At 36.4% G+C, this 18,879-nt stretch overlaps 1 protein-coding gene across 4 annotated transcripts in view; it reads left to right on the forward strand.

The window, feature by feature from the left end:
* Nucleotides 1-18,879, forward strand: part of EXOC6B (exocyst complex component 6B) — a 618,113-nt gene that overhangs the window by 331,646 nt on the left and 267,588 nt on the right. For 2 of the 4 annotated variants that reach the window (XM_021699245.1, XM_021699246.2), the window contains exon 17: nt 8,144-8,278. The exons of the other annotated variants lie outside the window; for them this stretch is intronic. In XM_021699245.1, the coding sequence (XP_021554920.1) occupies nt 8,144-8,278 (135 nt within the window). The remainder of the gene's footprint in view (nt 1-8,143; nt 8,279-18,879) is intronic. 4 annotated transcript variants of the gene reach the window in all.

Raw genomic sequence — 18,879 nt, forward strand, 5'->3', positions numbered from 1 at the left:
AGCCGTTGCAGGAATTTGATGAGTGAAATGATGTGACACATTTCAGAGGAATAACATTGACTGTGGTTTTGAGAATAAACTGTAGGGTGTAAACAGGGAGACCAGTTGGGAAGCTATGACACTAATACAGCGAGATTTAATGGCAGCGTTGGTGGTGGTGACAGGTTATTAGATTTGGAGTGTAGAGTCAGCATGCTTTCCTGATGAATGGATGTGAAGGGAGAGAGAAAGCAAGAAGTTGAAGGTAACTCCAAGATGTTTTGATTTTAGCAGCTAGATGGTTGTATATACCATGCACTGTGTTGGCGAAATCTTTAGGTAGAGCTAGGTTTAGAGTGGAGGAGATTGGGAATTTGATTTTGGACATATTTAATTTGTAGTGTTTACTCACATACATTTTGCGATATTGAGTAAACAGTTGTATTTTTGAGTTTGGAGTTTGAAAGAGAGGTTTGGCCTGGAGATAAATTTTGGGGAATACAAATAATATTTATAACCACCTGATCAGATAGTATTACTAAAGGAATTTGTAAAAATGGAGAAGAGAAGATGAAGGACTGAACCCTTGGGTATTCCATTATTAAGGAGTCATGAGAAAAGAGGAACTCACAAAGGATTGGGAAGGAGCCACTAGAGAAGGAAAAAAACAAAACAAAACAAGAACAGTAACAGGAGTATGGTGTCTCAGAAGCCAAGTGAAGAAAGTATATCAAGAAGGAGGGGGCACCTGGGTGGCTCAGTTGGTTAAGCGACTGCCTTCGGCTCAGGTCATGATCCTGGAGTCCCTGGATCGAGTCCCACATCGGGCTCCCTGCTCGGCGGGGAGCCTGCTTCTCCCTCTGACCCTCCCCCCTCTCATGTGCTCTCTCTCATTCTCTCTCAAATAAATAAATAAAATCTTAAAAAAAAAAAAAAAGAAGGAGGGAGTAGTCAGCTTGACAAATACTGATGATTGATTAGGTAAGATGAAGATTAAGAATTACTATGGGACTTAGCAACTTGGAGTATGTTGGTGACCTCAATAAGATCATTTTTAATAGAATGATGATAGGAGGCTCCTGATGGAGTAGGTTTAAAAGAGATTGGGTCCTGTACAGAAGAATTTCAAATAATCTATGTAGATAGTACCCTCTCAAGGAGGTGGAGCTTAGCTCCCACCCCTTGTATGTGGGTTGTGCTTAAGATTTGCTTTCCAGGGTATGGAAGGAGGGAAAAAGTTACTTTACAGTGAAGAAACCTGCCAGACACTACCTCGGTCAGGTGATCAAGATGAACATAATCATTGGTAAGTGATAGTGATCGCATGTACCTTTGGTATGATGTGATGAGAAGGCATTTGTGATCCCCCAAAATACACTCTAACCATGAGAAAAAAATTAAAAAAACCCAAATTGAAGGACATTCTACAAAATACCTGACCAGTACTCCTTAAAACTATTAGGGTCTCAAAAACAAGGAAAGTCTGAGAAACCGTTAACAGACCAGAGGAGGCTGAGGAGACGTGACAGTTAAATGTAATGCGGGATTTTAGACCGGATCCTGAAAATGGTAAAGAACATTAAGGAGAAACTAGTGAAATCTGAATACAGTGTGTTGCTCTGTGAATAGTAATATACCAGGGTTGGCCCTTTAGTTGTGGCAAATGTACCGTAGTAATGTAAGATGCTAAGAATAGGAGGAACTGGGTGTGGTGTATTTGGGATCTCTTTGCAGCTATTTTGTAATATAAAACCATTTTAAAAATAAAGTGTTGACTTCAACAATTTAAAGAATGGGAAGAGTGGAATCGGAGACAGCAAGTAGAAGACAACTGTTTTAGGGAATTTTGTTACCAAGGTAAGCAAGGAAATGAGGAGGTAGTTGGCTGGGGAAGTAGATTAAGCACAAGTTTTTTATTTTGTTTTTTAATAGGAGAAGTAACAGCATGTTATTTCTGATGAGAATGATGCAGTAGAAAGCAAAAAGTTGATGACAGAGGAGAAAAGGGGAAATCTTTGGAGGAATGTCCTTGAGGAGGAGAGAGACTTTAGAATCTGATGCACAAGCAAAGGGATTGGCTTTAGGTTGTGTAGTTCATCTCTGGGAACAGATGAGGCTCAGAGTATGTGGATGCAGATGGTGGTGGCTGGGCATATGTTATGGTGGCAGACTCCAAATGTTCTGTTTGCTCAGTGAAAGATAGATCTTCAGCTGAAAGTAGAGATCCAGAGCAAATGTTGGGGTTGAAGCAGAGGGAAAGTATATCTGGGGGTATGGAAAAGAGATTTGGTTGGTACTCGATAATGTGGTTATTTTGTAGCCTTAAGTGCCCACTTTGGCTAGTGGATAGGAGTTAAAGTGAGACCAGTCAGAATGGTTGTATATTTTCTTAAGCCATATTTAGCTGGAGATATAATAAGTAAGTCTATATCAATAATAGCTTTCGGGAAGTTGGTATATATTATACTTAATGCTTAATATTTATATTAGTATTTATATTTAATAATTGGCACTATATTGATTATTTCTTTGGTATGACATTGATGTTACTATCTCAATTGTAAGATGATGAAAGATAGTAACTTTGCCTAAGGCCACATAATCAGTAGGTAGCTTGGAAATAAGATTTGAGATGTTTTGAAAGATAAAATTTTCTTTTAAAAAATAAGATTTGAAGTAAGGTTTGAAACCAGATTTATTTTGTTCTAAACCTTTGGTCTGTCACTACATTAATTTAAAAACATCAATATCATAGAGAGAAAGGAAATAAACCACCAATTTGTTATTCTCAGAATATCAGAGAATTACTTATGTTTGAAAGAAAATTTTAAGATGAATCAAAAAACATCCTTTATCTTTATGAAGAATGAATTGATAGACTTAAGATATAAATTGGATTAAAAAATGTGTTTATTTTAGATGATAGACATAATATACCTTCACTTTATTTAAGTCTCCACTCAAATGTCATTTCCTTAAGGAGGCCTTCCTTGACCACCCTGAGACCTACCATCACCATGTAACTCCTTATTTCACTTCTATTTCCAGGGCTTATTATTACTTGACATTATGGTATATGTTTCTGTGTGTTTGTGGTTACTCTAATTTCCACAAGGCCAGGGACTTTGTCTGTTTTGTGTATAATTGTGTACAGCTGTATTCTTATTCCTTGGCACATAGGAGTTCTTCATTGATGAAAGAGAGAAGAAAGAAAAAAGAAAAGTAGGTAGTAGGTTCTTAGAGTAAAGTTAAGGAAATTAAGATTTCCTATTAGTGAAGACATGTTAAATATTTATATATATATTTTATTATATTTATAATAGTGCCCCAGGAGACCTGAATAAATAACCAATGCTTTGCATTCAACCTTTCTTTTGGATATTATTTAGATTGATGACCACATGGTTCTATCCTGTTATTTATCTCCCACATAACAGTGTTCACTGTCCCCTGTTAACAGCAATGATATTGCTAATATTACATTAAAACATTTTGTAATTAAGTCTTGTCAAAAATAATCCTTGTACTAGACCTATGAATTTGGAACCAGTAGTTCCAAGTACTTCAGTATTTTAGGTATTTGCTTTGGAGATGGTAAAAAATGAGTAGTTGACCCAGCTTTTTGTATCTTTGCTGGGGTGAAATGGAGAAAAAAATTCCCTGAAATCCTAGATGTTATTTTTGTGAATGAGAGCCAACACTGCTATTTAGTTCTTTATCTTGCAAATCCAGCAGTGGAGAAGCATTGGGGGTGTGGAGAGGGAGCGTGACTTCTCATTTTCTTGCTTTGGGTTAGTCCTTTTGGAGCGTCAATGTCTTCAATTCTCTGCTTTGGGAAACAAGATAAGGTAATAGGCGACTTCCACAGTTTACTCTGTGCTGTCCTCATTAGATTCTCTCTGCTACTGGGAATGAGACAGAAAAATTTTCTGCTTCTTAATGGTTTTTAACCTAAGTGACTCCTGTCATTTAGTTGTGAGGTGATTGCTTGCTTTATAGTGTTCTTTTTTTTTTTCCAGACAGTCCTCACAGAACTCTACTTTATATAAGCATAACCAATACCTAATCTGTTGCTAATACCATGTCCTTGAAACAATGTTAAGGACAGTTTGGATTGCTGCAGTGATATATTTTTATAAGAGAGTGGGAAGTGAGGTTTAAAAATATCAAAGGAGCTCAAAACTCTGATGGAAGTTCATATCTGAAATTGCTTCATTGCATCCTTAAGTTCAGAATTATCCCCACAGTATCTGCCTTTACATTTGTAAATGCCCTTGTAAGGATTTTGGTTAGCTGTCATTCAGGAGTAGAGATCACTTAGACCTCATTAACAGACATTATTCCCTTTGAAAATGACATGGTATCTAATGTAATCCTAGAGTGTTTTAATAGTCTATTCTATGCTCAGCAATGAAACATTTCAAAAGTGACTGACAGCCAATTGGTGTAATTCATGGTGATCTTCTGTGTTGACAGATCTTTAAAAAGTCAAGGGAAATTACTACTGTACCCAGTGAAGCCGCCTCCTTTTTTTTTTTTTTTTAACTGCCAATATCCTGCAAAACAGTACAATTTTCTCTTTGACTGCCACTGTTTTTTATTTCGATAACATGACATGATTCCTCCTTATTATTAGGATTTCTTTTGATAGATTGAATGTGTTCCCTATAGGTAATGCTGACTTTAAAATAGAAATTCTTCAGTTCTCCAAATTAACTCTCTAACTTTTCTGACTTATACATCAAGACAATCTTGCCAGTAGCCACCTTCCCACTCAGGAAGAGGAGTGATTTAATTTAGACTATTTAAATTTTTAAAATGATTTTAGTCTTTCTCTGAGGGAGAAACATGTTAAAAGGAAGGGGGTGATGAATTGCTTATTTTGGTAGATGTTTTTTCCTAGAGCACTCTACAGTTAAAAGTCTGATGTTTTGGGTAATTTTGTAGAGAGAATATCTGTGTCCAAAACTCAGAGTCTCCAAATTCAAACTGTAGAATGAAGGGAAGGGGCTTAGTGAGGAATATGAACTTGTCTGATGAGTTGTGGGGAATAATACAACGATCTAGTCCTAGTGTTGCCCTAACTTTTAATTTCTTTTTTTTTTTTTGGAACTGCATCTCTGGGTTTCTGCCCTTTGTCCTCATGTTTCAAAAGTAGACATTTTCCTCACATTTTCCAGCTGATCCTTGGGGACTAGAAGGTACCTTTTTCCTTAGTCCAATCTATTACTAAAGCATTGTCATTATGCTTTGACATGTATTTTTTGAGAATGAACAGTGTGCTTTAGCTCTGTGCTGGTTTGCTGTTGGGGAGATAAGAGTGTACTTTCTGATTATAATCCTATTAATATTTTTGTTTAATATTCCACAGTATAATACAATGAGTTCTACTCAAGTATAATTCCAGCTTTTAAGCATTGTTTTGAAGTACCATTTGATTGTAAAATGTGTATTACCCCCCACCTTCATCTTCACTTCCAATTTCCCTTTGTGTCATCTATCTACTCTCCTGGCTGCCTCTCTGACTGAGGGAAGACCTAAGTTCATCCATAGCCTTATACACCCAAACTCCCCCTGCCTGCCACAACCCCACTACCACACACATTCTTGTGGAAATAAAAAGTTAAAGATGTGGGAAAGAGAAACAAAAAAAGGTTCTATTCCATTTTCTCTTTGTATTTCTTTTAGACTCTGGGAAATGGGAATAGTTTTCATAGTTGAAATAAATAATTAGGTACCCCTCCTTTTTGAAATTTAAATTTATTTTTTACATGGAGTAGAATCAAAGCTTGGAGAGGTCTAGTTGATGGCAGACCCAGAATCTGGTATTTCAGCCTCATGTACCAAAGCGTGCAGCATTCCACAGCTGCCATTTTTATGTTTATGCCAAAATGCTCTGTCAGAAGTCATTTCAATGAGTCCATAATTTGAAGGTAGAGGACTTGGATTGAGTCCTAATTCCATTTAGGTTCTGTGATCTAAAGAAAATCATTTCATTTTTGTTTCTGTTTAGTAAAAGAGAAGCAATAATTATGCCCACTTAACTTAGTTTTCCAGGTTGCTGGGAAGACAATGTAAAAAAATGCATTGTGAACTACTTTGCAAACTTTAATTCTTTTTTTCTTCATTGATTTATTAATATAAAATAGGGTCCTTTTCACTTTTTACATAGTCAGAATAATTATGCTTAATCTCCTTAGCCATGTTTACCTCTATCATTATAATAATTACTGTTTGTCCATGTTATTGTCGGGGGGAGAGAGAGAGAGAGAAAGTATTAATGTCACACTGAGAAAGTTACTTCTTACTCAAGAAAACATACTTGTAAAGGAAGGGCTGTCCTGGGTGCTCTGGTTTCTTGAGACCCTGTGACTATTTCTTTCTTTTTTTTTTTTTTTAAAGATTTTATTTTATTTATTTGAGAGAGAGAATGAGAGACAGCACAAGAGGGAAGAGGGTCAGAGGGAGAAGCAGACCCTCCGCCGAGCAGGGAGCCCGATGCGGGACTCGATCCCGGGACTCCAGGATCATGACCTGAGCCGAAGGCAGTCGCTTAACCAACTGAGCCACCCAGGCGCCCCCTGTGACTATTTCTAGTCATCTGGAAGTCAGTGTTTTTTTTTTGTTTGGTTGTTTTTATTATGTTCAGTTAGCCACTGTGTAGTACATAATTAGTCCTTGATGCAGTGTTCAATGATTCTTTAGTTAAGTATAACACCCAATGCTCATCATAGCACATGCCCTCCTCAATACCCATCACCCTGTTACCCCCTCCCCCCACCCACCTCCCCTCTGAAACCCCCATATGTTTCTTGGGGTCCATAGTTTCTCACGGTTCATCTCCCTCTCTGATTTCTCCCCCTTTGGATTTCCCTCCCTTCCCCTATGGTCCTCCATGCTATTGCTTATGTTCTGCATATGAGTGAAACCATATGATAGTTGTCTTTCTCTGTTTGACTTACTTCACTTAACATAATCCCCTCCAGTTCCATCATGTTGATGCAAATGGTGGGTATTCATTGTTTCTGATGGCTGAATAATACTCCATGTGTATATGTACCACATCTTCTTTATCCATTCATCTGTTGAAGGGCATCTTGACTCCTTCCACAGTTTGGCTATTGTGGACATTGCTGCTATGAACTTTGGGGTGCATGTGCCCCTTCTTTTCACTAAGCCTGTATCTTTGGGGTAAATACCCAGTAGTGCAATTGCTGGGTTGTAGGGTAGCTCTATTCTTAACATCTTGAGGAACCTCCATACTGTTTTCCAGAGTGGCTGTACTAGCAGCGTAAGAGAGTTCCCTTTCTCCACATCCTTGCCAACATTTGTTGTTTCCTGTTTTGTTAATTTTTGCCATTCTAACTGGTATAAGGTGGTATCTCATTGTGGTTTTGATTTGCATTTCCCTGATGGCTAGTGATGCAAACTTGAATTCTATCCTAACAACGAGAGTCATTCTTTTTCATCCTCCTCTCAAAGTTATTTATAGATGACTTTTTATCTTACCAGTACTGTTGTTTTTAAGGATTGCTCTTGTTAGAAAAGGAAAGTAGTAGTGACAAAAGGATATTTAATCCTCAAAATAACTGTGTGAGTTAGAAATTACTATTAACGGTTTGCAGATAAAGAAACACTTAGAGAAGTTAAGAAACTTTCTCCAGATTAATCATTTGTAAGTAGTTAATTCGCTGGTTTCTCTGACCATAATGCCCATGTTATTTCTTCCATAAGCTAATGTAGTTTGTTAATATCCTGAAATCTATTCCAACATCTCACTGTTCCTTATGCCTAATTTTGAAACTTCTTCTTGCCATTTCAGTTATTCTTGTTCTTTCCGCGGGAGTTCATTTACTTAATTCATTTGGCAGTTACTTATTGCCAGGCACTGTGCTAAACAGTAGCAGTTTTTGTTCTAAGTCTAGTCTCTTAAACAGAAGAAGACATATGTTTAAAATAGAGTGACAAGTGCTCTTCTGGGAGTCAGGGAAGGCTTCGTGGAGGGAGTACAGCCTAAGCCCATGCTCTAACAAACCCTCTGTAGAATATGGATGGTCCCTGCCACTTTGCCTCTTGTTTTTCTTCTACCAGCAGATTTCATATTGAGCCGTTCGTTGTAGGGTGAATAGTCAAGTGACTCTTACCTGTGCTTGTTATTTTCTAGCTTGTCCAGATTATCATCAATACAACACACTTGGAGAAATCCTGCAAGTACTTGGAAGAATTCATCACCAACATCACTAATGTGCTTCCAGAGACAGTCCACACCACCAAGCTCTATGGCACCACAACTTTTAAGGTGAGAAGGCCCTATGGCCTCTGGTGTGCATAGTTTGGGGCATTCTACCTAAGTGGCTTTGTTTCTCCCAAGATGCATAGTAGTGTGATTCACAACATGGTTTTGAGAATAAGTGCTTATGATTTCCTTAGAAAAACAAATAGCAATGCTAATTTCTAGATGTTTAGACTTAAAAATGTCTACAACTGTCTCCACTAAATCTGTCTGTATTTTGTACTTGAAAATGACTATTTCCTCAGTTGGCCCCCATCTTAGTCAAGAGTTCCTAAGTATGGTCTAGATAATAGTGGTTATAACCGAAATCAACGCCAATGAAATTTTTTAAATTAGCTGTTCTTGCTTCTCTCTGTCCTGTGTCCAGTTTTTATCACCTTACTTTTTAGTGAGGAATTTCTGTCCCTTACTATTGATTGTCGTTAGCAATTTTATAATCATTTCACAAGGTGCCAGCACTAGTTTTGATTTAGATTTTGACCAAATGGGAAAAATGACACTATTGTAGAGCAAAAGACAGATTGATAGAGAGTTTCTGGAGAGTAAATGACTTAATTTAAAAGAGCCTTCGGAAACTCCTTTATATTGCCATGTTAGCTTTAAATAAATATTAAGCAGAAAAAGTAATAGGGTAACATCTTAAACACTAAAATGGTAGATTCCGATGTAAAGGCCAACCTGTATGTTTTGGGTTTTTGTTATTACTGTTATTATTTGATTGTCTTAGTTTTGAATGAAATCCTTTTCATCCTTTTGAAATCTAGAGGTTGATATTAATTAGATATAAAGTTGTAGAGTTGAAATCATGATTTATGTCCCCTGGTGTCTACTTTTTCCTATCCTTTTATCCTCTTTCCCTCTTTACTGGCACCTTCCCTTGAAAGGAGATTTAAGACAAGAAATTAAATTTGATTTATAACTGCTTATCGTATTTTATGAGATAAAAACTGTTAGTAAGCTCTCCTCTTTTTCTGTTATAAGAAATGAAATAAGAAAGAACCTGTATAGCCAAAGCTATCTTCAGAAAGAAGAACAAAGCTGGAAGCATCGTACTTCCTGATTTCAATTATATTATAAAACTATAGTAATCAAAATAGTATGGTATTAACATAAACACATATGCATAGATCAATGGAACAGAACAGAGAGCCCAGAAATAAACCCATGTATATATATATATATATATATATATGTAGTCACATTAATTTACAACAGAGGTGTATACACAAGAATACACACTGAGGAAAGAATAGTCTCTTCAATAAATGGACAACCACATGCAAAAGAATGAAACTGGACCCCCATTTTTACACCATACAAAAAAAATCAACTCAAAATGGACTAAAGATTTGAATGTAAGATCTGAAATTATAAAACTTCTAGAAGAAAAAATGGTGTGTGAACTCCTTGACACTGGTGTTGGCATTGAGTTTTTAATTTAATACCAAAGTAAAGGCAACAAAAACAAAAATAAGTAATTAGGACTACATTAATATAAAAAGTTTCTGCACAGCAAAGGAAACCCATCAACAAAACACAAGAGCAACTGATGGAATGAGAGAAAATATTTCCAAATCATGTATCTCATAAGGGGTAATATCCAAAATGTGTAAATGACTCATACAACTCAGTAGCAAAAACCCAAATAATCCAACTAAAAGGGGGCAGAGGAACTGAATAGACATTTTCTTTTTTTTTTTTTTTTTAAAGATTTTTTTATTTATTTGCGAGAGAGAGAATGAGAGACAGAGAGCATGAGAGGGAGGAGGGTCAGAGGGAGAAGCAGACCCCCCGCCGAGCAGGGAGCCCGATGCGGGACTCGATCCCGGGACTCCAGGATCATGACCTGAGCCGAAGGCAGTCGCTTAACCAACTGAGCCACCCAGGCGCCCTGAATAGACATTTTCTAAAGAAGACATACAAATGGCCAACAGGTACATGAAAAGATGTTTACAACACTAATCATCAAGGACGTGCAAATCAAAAACCACAATAAGCTGTCACCTCATACCTGTTAGAGTAGCTATCATCAAAAAGACAAGAGAGAACAAATGCTTACAAAGATGTAGGAAAAAGGTGCTGTCGATGGGTATGTAAACTGGTATAGTCTCTATGGGGAAACAGTATGGAGATTACTCCAGAAATTAAAAACAAAACTACTGTATGACCCAGCAGTCCCACTTCTGGGTATATATCCAAAGAAATAAAAATCATTATCTTAAAGAGATATCTATACTTCCATGTTTATTGCATCATTATTCACAATAGCCAAGATATGCAAACAACCTAAGTGTTTATCAACAGATGAATGGGTAAAGGAAATGTAGTACATATATACACAATGGAATATTATCCAACCAAGAAAAATAAGGAAATTCTGTCATTTGTGACAATTATGGATGGACTTTGAGGGCATTACGCTAAGTGAAATAAACTAGACAGAGAAGGACAACTACTGCATGGTATCACGTATATGTGGAATCTTAAGAAAAAAAAAAAGGTCAAGCTCACAGAAACAGAGAAGAGAAAAGTGGTTGCCATGGCCTGGAGGGTGGGGGAAATAGAAATTGGTAAAGGGGTACAAACTTTCAGCTATGAGTAAGATTTGAGGATCTAATGGAAAACATGATAACTATAATTGATAATACTGTATTGTATAATTGAAATTTTCTAAGAATATAACTTAAGTGTTCTCACAAAAAAAGTATGCAATGTAATGAATATTAATAAGTAGATGATGAGACTTTTCATAATATATATATCAAATCACTATAATGCTCATTTTACTTTTTTATTTTTACTTTTTTAAATTATTTATTTGTCAGAGAGAGAGAAAGAATGAGAGAGAGCACAAGCAGGTGGAGCAGAAGGCAGAGGGAGAAACAGGCTCCCCACTGGGCAGGGAGCCTGATGTGGCACTCGATCTCAGGACCCTGGGACCATGACCTGAGCCAAAGGCAGACGCTTAACTAATTGAGCCACCCAGGTGTCCCTGTGCACATTTTAAATATAATTTTATTTTCAACCATATCTCAATAAAGCACAAAAAAACTGAGATGTTCACAAAATATTCTTTATGTACATATGTGATTAGGTCAGCTAAGTACAGATGAATTACACATTCATGATGTCACTATGGATTGTTTCAAATTACCTAAAAAAATTTTTATTGTATGTTTTATTATATTGGTATCATTACTTGTAAACTTTTTAATATGTCTCATTATATTAATATTGAAACTCTTCTAGTAAAGAAAAGATTTGTCTAATAAAGACCCAAGAATGAGTATGATAAGAGCTTTAAGAACTTTAGGATTACCTTAGACAGTTTAATAGGCATTATAATTACTATTAAATATTAGTATTATTATGGAGCATGGGCAGTAATTTCATCAACAATATTTCCACTTGATTTACTATGGAAGCCAAAACTTCTCCAGGAAAGAAAATGTGGAAGGGACTGTAGTTTAATGTTCACCAGAAAAGAGGGATTAAGGGAGTTAAAATGTGAGGTTCATTTATACTTGTCTCTCATATGAGGAATATATATATAGTATGTACTGCTACTCTTCCCTTAACCCACCACAATTTTCTTATTTCAAGGGCTTTTCAAATTATGATCAGAAATCCTCCCAAAGGATGGCTTGTTGTAGCTCCAGCATTAGAATTGCTGCGGGAAAATTAAAGGCAGACAGGAAGCCATAGGAGTTGAGTAGCCAGTTAAATACTTAGTAAAGGAGAAGTTCTGGAGACCACTAAAGGTCATGTTGACAAGTGCTTATTGGAAACACTGATTGCTTAAAACACATTGAAAGTTTATTTTTACCAGGACTGTTTCAGACCAACTACCCCAGAACTCAGTATAAACATGGCAATTATAACAGCTACATGTTGTGTATTTTCCTAAGCTACTGTTTCCAGAAAACTTTCCCTTGCAGATGGAAACCTTTATGCTAAAAAAGGGGCAAAAATAATCAGAAGGTCTTCAAGGTATTTTCCTGCAGAATTGCCCCTTGTTTCTGCCATATGTGACATAATTAAGCTGGCATTCTTAGCTTTCCTTGTTCATAAGAATTCCCTATTCTCTTACAAAATAGAATGGGGTTATTTATTAATTTACTCCATCACAAGTGTTGTTTGTATACCTACTACGCAACAGTCTGGTAGGTTCTTGGATAGAGAGAGAAAACATACTTAGTCATTGGATTTAGAGTGTATAATCTGCAGGGAGGACAGGCACTGTAACTTCTATAAAGAACTATGTAAAAGACGCTAGAATAATATCATAAATACATTTAATCCCTCATCGATTCTACAAGTTTTTATGAAGCATCTAACTGCATACCAGTTAGGTATGAACTTCATAAACAAGTCTCCTGACTTTACAGAGTTTATATTGTGCTGGGGAAGATAGATGATAAACAAAAAAATCTCATTTAATCTCAGGTAATGACAAGAACTTAGAAGAAAAATAAATGACCTGAATGAAATGAGAAATAGAATCATTTGGATTTCAGATAGATAGACTTTCCATTCAGAGGGAACAGTACAATAGTAGGTGGGGGTTTAGTCTGGCAGTGATGTATCTATCATTGGAGGTAGAAGTGGTAACAAATGAGATAGTCAGGAGTCAGATGTTTTCTGGCCTTGTAGGCCACAGTTAATACTTCGGATTTTATTCTGAATTGAAATGTAAGGCCATTAGAAAATTGGGAGTGGTGGGGATAATCTGATTTATATATTAATGGGTAACACTGGTTGCCATGTGGAAAATAAATATGCTGTAGGTGAGTAAGAGTGGAAGAAGAGGGTTCGTTAATTTGGACGTTATTGCAGTAATCTAGGTAAGAGATAATGCTTTTTTGGGCAACTGTGGTAAGATGAAAGCAGTAAGAAATATTTTTGAAGGTAGAGATGGCAAGTTTTACTGCTAGGTTGGGGATGGGGTTATAAGAGAAAGTGTGGAGGCAAGGATAACTCCAAGATTTTTGAACTAAACAAACTGGATGAATAGTGGCACTATTCTGTGACATGGGGAACAGTGAGAGAATAACGGACTTGGGGAGAGGCAGGGTAATCAAGACTTCCATTTTGGACACATTAAGCTTCAGGTATTTAGTAGTTGTCTGCAGAGAGATATTAAATTGACAGGGCAAAGTCATAGCTGGAAATAAAAATTTAGAATTCATCTGTATAAAGATGGTATTTAATGCCGTGGGGCTGGCTTTCTTCTGGGAAATGAATGTAGATAGAGAAAAGGTGAGAGGATTAGGCTCTAAGGGAAATCAACATGTATAGGTCTAGAAGAGGAGAACTCCACAGAGGATGAGGATACTTATCTCAGCTTTGAGACCTTCAGGGAGGACTTCCCAGAAAAGGCACAACATGAAATGGGTCTTGGGACCAGCAGGAGGTGTCCAGGTGGAGAAAAGCTGAGGACAGAGTAAGGGACATTTTTAGGAGAGGCAACTTCATGTACAAAGATGAAAGAATAAGGGGTGCCTGGGTGGCTCAGTCGGTTAAGCATCTGCTTTCGGCTCAGCTCATGATCCCAGGGTCCTAGGATCGAGCCCCACATCGGGCTCCCTGCTCAGCAGGAAGTCTGCTTCTCTCCCTGCCTCCTGCTCATGCTGTCTCTCAAATAAATAAAATCATTAAAAAAAAATGAAAGAATACAATAAAACCAGACATATTCAGTGTAGAATAAGAGGGTAGCAATGAGATAGAGAAGTAGTTACATGCCAACTTATGAAGCACTTTGTTTTGTATTGATAGATAATTTGGATTTTATCCTACTAAAGTCTTTGAGAGATTTCAAGCAAGGATATGTTGCATTTTTTAAAATTAGATTTTTATTTAAATTCAATTTAATTAATATATACTATATTATTAGTTTCAGAGGTAGAATTTAGTGATTCATCAGTTGCATACAACACCCAGTGCTCATTCCGTCAAGTGCCCTCCTTAATGCCCATCACCCAGTCACCCCATCTCCCCACCCACCTCCCCTCCAGCAACCCTCAGTTTGTCTCCTATAGTTGAGTGAGTCTCTTATGGTTTGCCTCCCTCTCTGTTTTTGTCTTATTTTATTTTTCCTTCCCTTCCCCTATGTTCATCTGTTTTGTTTCTTAAATTCCACATATGAGTGAAATCATATGGTATTTGTCTTTCTCTGGATATGTTGCATTTTAAAAAATAATCATTTTACCTTGCCTAATTAAAAAGAAGGAAGGAAGGATTGAAAGAAAGGTGGAGGGAAGAAAGGAAAGAAGAGAAAGAAGAAAGGAATAAATAAATAAATCACAATCACTTGAAATTCATAATCAAAGGAAATTAAATACCTAGAATACTTTGTGTAACTGTGCTAATAAATTTGAGAATCTATAAGAAAATTATGATAAAAAGTGATTCAAGAAGATATAGAAAATTGACTAATAACTATGAAAGAAATTAAAAAGTTATTAAAGACTTCTTAAATTTGGGCAAGATCCATATGATTTTATCAGTGAATTTATTTAGATCTTCATGAAGCAGATAATTTCTGTACAATTTAAACTATTCCAGATTGTAGAGAAAAAAAAGGAAGCTGTTTCGGTTCATTTTTACAAAGTCAACATAATGATTTAAAAAACAGAGAAGCCACAGACAGTAATTTGAACAATTAAATGTAAATACTGAAGTAAAAATCATAAATAATAGACTATCAAACATAATCTAGAAGGACAAGAAAAGTAGACATAAAAGTAACATTAAGAATACAAGGATGATTAGTATTAGAAAATTATTTAAAATTGTCCACTTCTTGGGGCGCCTGGGTGGCTCAGTCGTTAAGCATCTGCCTTCAGCTCAGGTCATGATCCCAGGGTCTTGGGATCGAGCCCCGCATCAGGCTCCCTGCTCCGTAGGAAGCCTGCTTCTCCCTCTCCCACTCCCTGTGCTTGTGTTCCCTCTCTCACTGTCTCTCTCTGTCAAATAAATAAATAAAATCTTAAAAAAAATAATAAAATTGTCCACTTTAATAGATCAAATGAGAAAAAATACATGAGTATTTAAAAGATACTAAAATGGTATTTTATTTTATTTTTTTTTTAAGATTTTTTATTTATTTATTTGAGAGAGAGAGAACGAGAGAGAGAGCACATGAGAGGGGGGAGGGTCAGAGGGAGAAGCAGACTCCCTGCCAAGCAGGGAGCCCGATGCGGGACTCGATCCAGGACTCCAGGATCATGACCTGAGCCGAAGGCAGTCGCTTAACCAACTGAGCCACCCAGGCACCCTAAAATGGTATCTTATATAAATACTCTTCCTGCTAAAATATCTTGGTAAACCCATCTATGCGGGTTGACAAATTTGTCAATTTGTAATTGACAAATCCAGGGGGCAGAAATTGACAGATCTAGCAGGCAGAATATCAGAAAGGATATAGTTGAACTGAATGGTACTATTAATCAACTGGGTCAAATTGACATTTATAGAATAGTTCATCCAGCAACAGTGGAATACACATTCCTCTCAAGCTCATGAGAGCATTCACCAAAACAGACCATATTCTGACTAATAAACACATCTTAACAAATTTTGAAGAATAGAAATTATATAAAACTTGCTCTTTCCACATGGAAGTAAACTGTGGAGATAAATAACAGAAAGATAGCTTTAAAATCCCCAAACATTTGGAGATTAACCAACACAGTTAAAAATACACGTGGGCCAAAGAAAACGTCTCAAAGAGAAATTAAAAAGTATTTCAAACTAGGGGTGCCTGGGTGGCTCAGTTGGTTAAGTGTCTGCCTTTGGCTCAGGTCATGATCCCAGGGTCCTGGGATCAAGTTCCATATCGGGCCTCTTGCTCAGTGAGGAGCCTGCTTCTCCTTCTGCCTGCTTATGTTTGCTCTCGTGCTCTTTCTCTCAAATAAATAAATAAAACCTTAAAGAAAAATTATTTCAAACTAAATGAAAATAAGATACAACTTATCAGAATTTGTGGCATCACCAAAAGCAGTGCTTAGAAGGGAATTTATAGCATTAATTGTATATAAAGAAGAAATTTCTTTTTAAAAAAGATTTATTTATTTATTTATTTATTTTAGAGAGAAAGGGAGAGAGAGCGCATGAGCAGGTTGGAGGGGCAGAGGGAGAGGGAGACGCTGACTCCCCGCTGATCAGGGAACCCAATGTGGGGCTCGATCCCAGGACCCTGGGATCATTACCTGAGCTGAAGACAGATTCTTAACCGACTGAGCCACCCAGGGGCCTCAGAAAGGAAGAAATTTCTAAAATCAATAAATCAAATTCTAAAGTCAATAATCTAAGCTATTTTAAGAAGCTAGAAAAAGAAGAGCAAATTAAGTCTAAAGTAATCAGAAGAAAAGAATAAAAATTAGAGCAGAAATGAATGGTTTTGATATGGAAAATCAAAAGAGATTAAATAATGAAACCAAAGGCTGGTTCATAGAAAGATCAATAAAATTGATAAACCTTGAGCCAAGCTAACCAAGAATCAAAGAGGGAAGACTCAAATTATTAATATCATAAATGAAAGAGGGACTATTACTACTGATTCCATGGACTTTAAAAGAATAATATAGGAATATTATGAACAACTCTATACCCACAGTTTGGTAACCGACATGAATTGAATCAGTTCACTGAAAGACGTAGTTTACCAAAACTCACACAAGGAGAAATAGATAATCTGAATAGCTTTATATCTATTGAAGAAATTGAATGAATAATTAATAGCCTTCTAAGACAGAAAACACCAGGCCTAGTTGAAAGTAATTGAAGAAGACACAAGTAAATGGAAAGATAGTCCATGTTCATGGTTTTGAAAGAATTATTATTGTTAAAATGTCCATACTACTCAAGTAATCTACAGATTCAATACAATCTCTATTAAAATACCATGGTATTTTTTACAGAAATAGAAAAAACAATATTAAAAAAATTGAATGGAACTACAAAAGACTGTGAAAAGCCAAAGTAATCTTGAGAAAGAACAAAGCTGGAGGTGTCATGCTTGCTGATGTCAAATTTTATTACAAACCTATAATAATCAAAACAGTATGGTATTGATATAAAAACAAACACATGGATCAATGGAACAGAACAGAGAGCCCAGAAGTAAATGCATATATGCTCAATTAGTTTACAACAAAGGAGCTAAGAATGCACAAAATGGGGATAGGATAGTCTCTTCAATAAATGGTGTTGGAAAAACTGGACAGCCACATACAAAAGAATTACATCATCCACTAAAATCAACTCAAAATAAAGACTTGAACCTAAGACTGAACCATAAAACTCCTAGAAGAAAACATAGTGGGTAAGCTGTTTGACATTAATCTTGACATTGATTTTTTTGTATTTGACACCAAAGCAAAGGCAACAAAAGCAAATACGAACAAATGGGATTACATCAAGCTACAACTCTTCTGCACAGCAAAGGAAACCATCAACAAAATGAAAAGGCAACTAATGGAGTGTGAGAAAATATTTGCAAACCACAAATCCCAATAGGGGTTTGATATCCAAATTATACAAGGAACTCATACAAATCAATAGCAAAAACCCCAAATAACCCAAGTAAAAAATGAACAAAGGATGTGAATATTTTTCCAAAGAAGACATACAAATGATCAACAGATACATGCAAAGGTGTTCAGCATCACCAACCATCAAGGAAACGCAAATCAAAACCACAGTGAAATATCACCTCACACCTGTTAAAAAGACAAAAGATAAATGCTGACAAGAATGTGGAGAAAAGGGAACCCTTTTTTTTTTTTTAAAGATTTTATTTATTTATTTGACAGAGAGAGACACAGCGGAAGAGGGAACACAAGCAGAGGGAGTGGGAGAGGGAGAAGCAGGCTTCCCACGGAGCAGGGAGCCCGATGCGGGGCTCGATCCCAGGACCTGAGCCGAAGGCAGATGCTTAACGACTGAGCCACTCAGGTGCCCCAGAAAAGGGAACTCTTGTACACTCTTGATGGGCATGTAAACTGGTTACAACCTCTATGGAAGACAGTTTGGAGATTCCTCAAGAAATAAAAATAGAGGTATCATATCATCCAGCAATCCATATATGATTTCTTGGTGTGTGTCCAGAGAAATTGAAATCATCATCTTGAAGACTTACCTATACTTCTGTGTTCATTCCAGCATTATTCACAATAGCCAAGATATGGAAACAACCTAATTGTCCATCAATGGATGAATGTATAAAGAAATTATATATGCATACTCACACACACACCTCATATACACAATGGAATATCATCCAACCTTAAAAGAAAAAGAAATCCTGTCATTTGCAACAACATGGATAAACCTATAAGGCATTCTGCTAAATGAAAATATGCCAGACAGAGAATGACAAAACTGCATGGTATCAATTATATGTGGAATCTAATAAAATAGTTGAACTCATGGAAACAAAGAATAGAAAAGTTGTTGCCAGGGGCTCATAGGTGAGGGAAAAAGGGAGAGGTTGATCAAAGGGTATAAACACTCAACTGTAAGAAGAATAGGTCTGAGTATCTAATATATAACATGGTGCCTATAGCTGATAACACTGTATTATATAAATGAAATTGGTAAGAGAG

This window comes from Neomonachus schauinslandi, chromosome 10 (assembly GCF_002201575.2).
Source record: "Neomonachus schauinslandi chromosome 10, ASM220157v2, whole genome shotgun sequence".
NCBI lineage: Eukaryota > Metazoa > Chordata > Mammalia > Carnivora > Phocidae > Neomonachus > Neomonachus schauinslandi.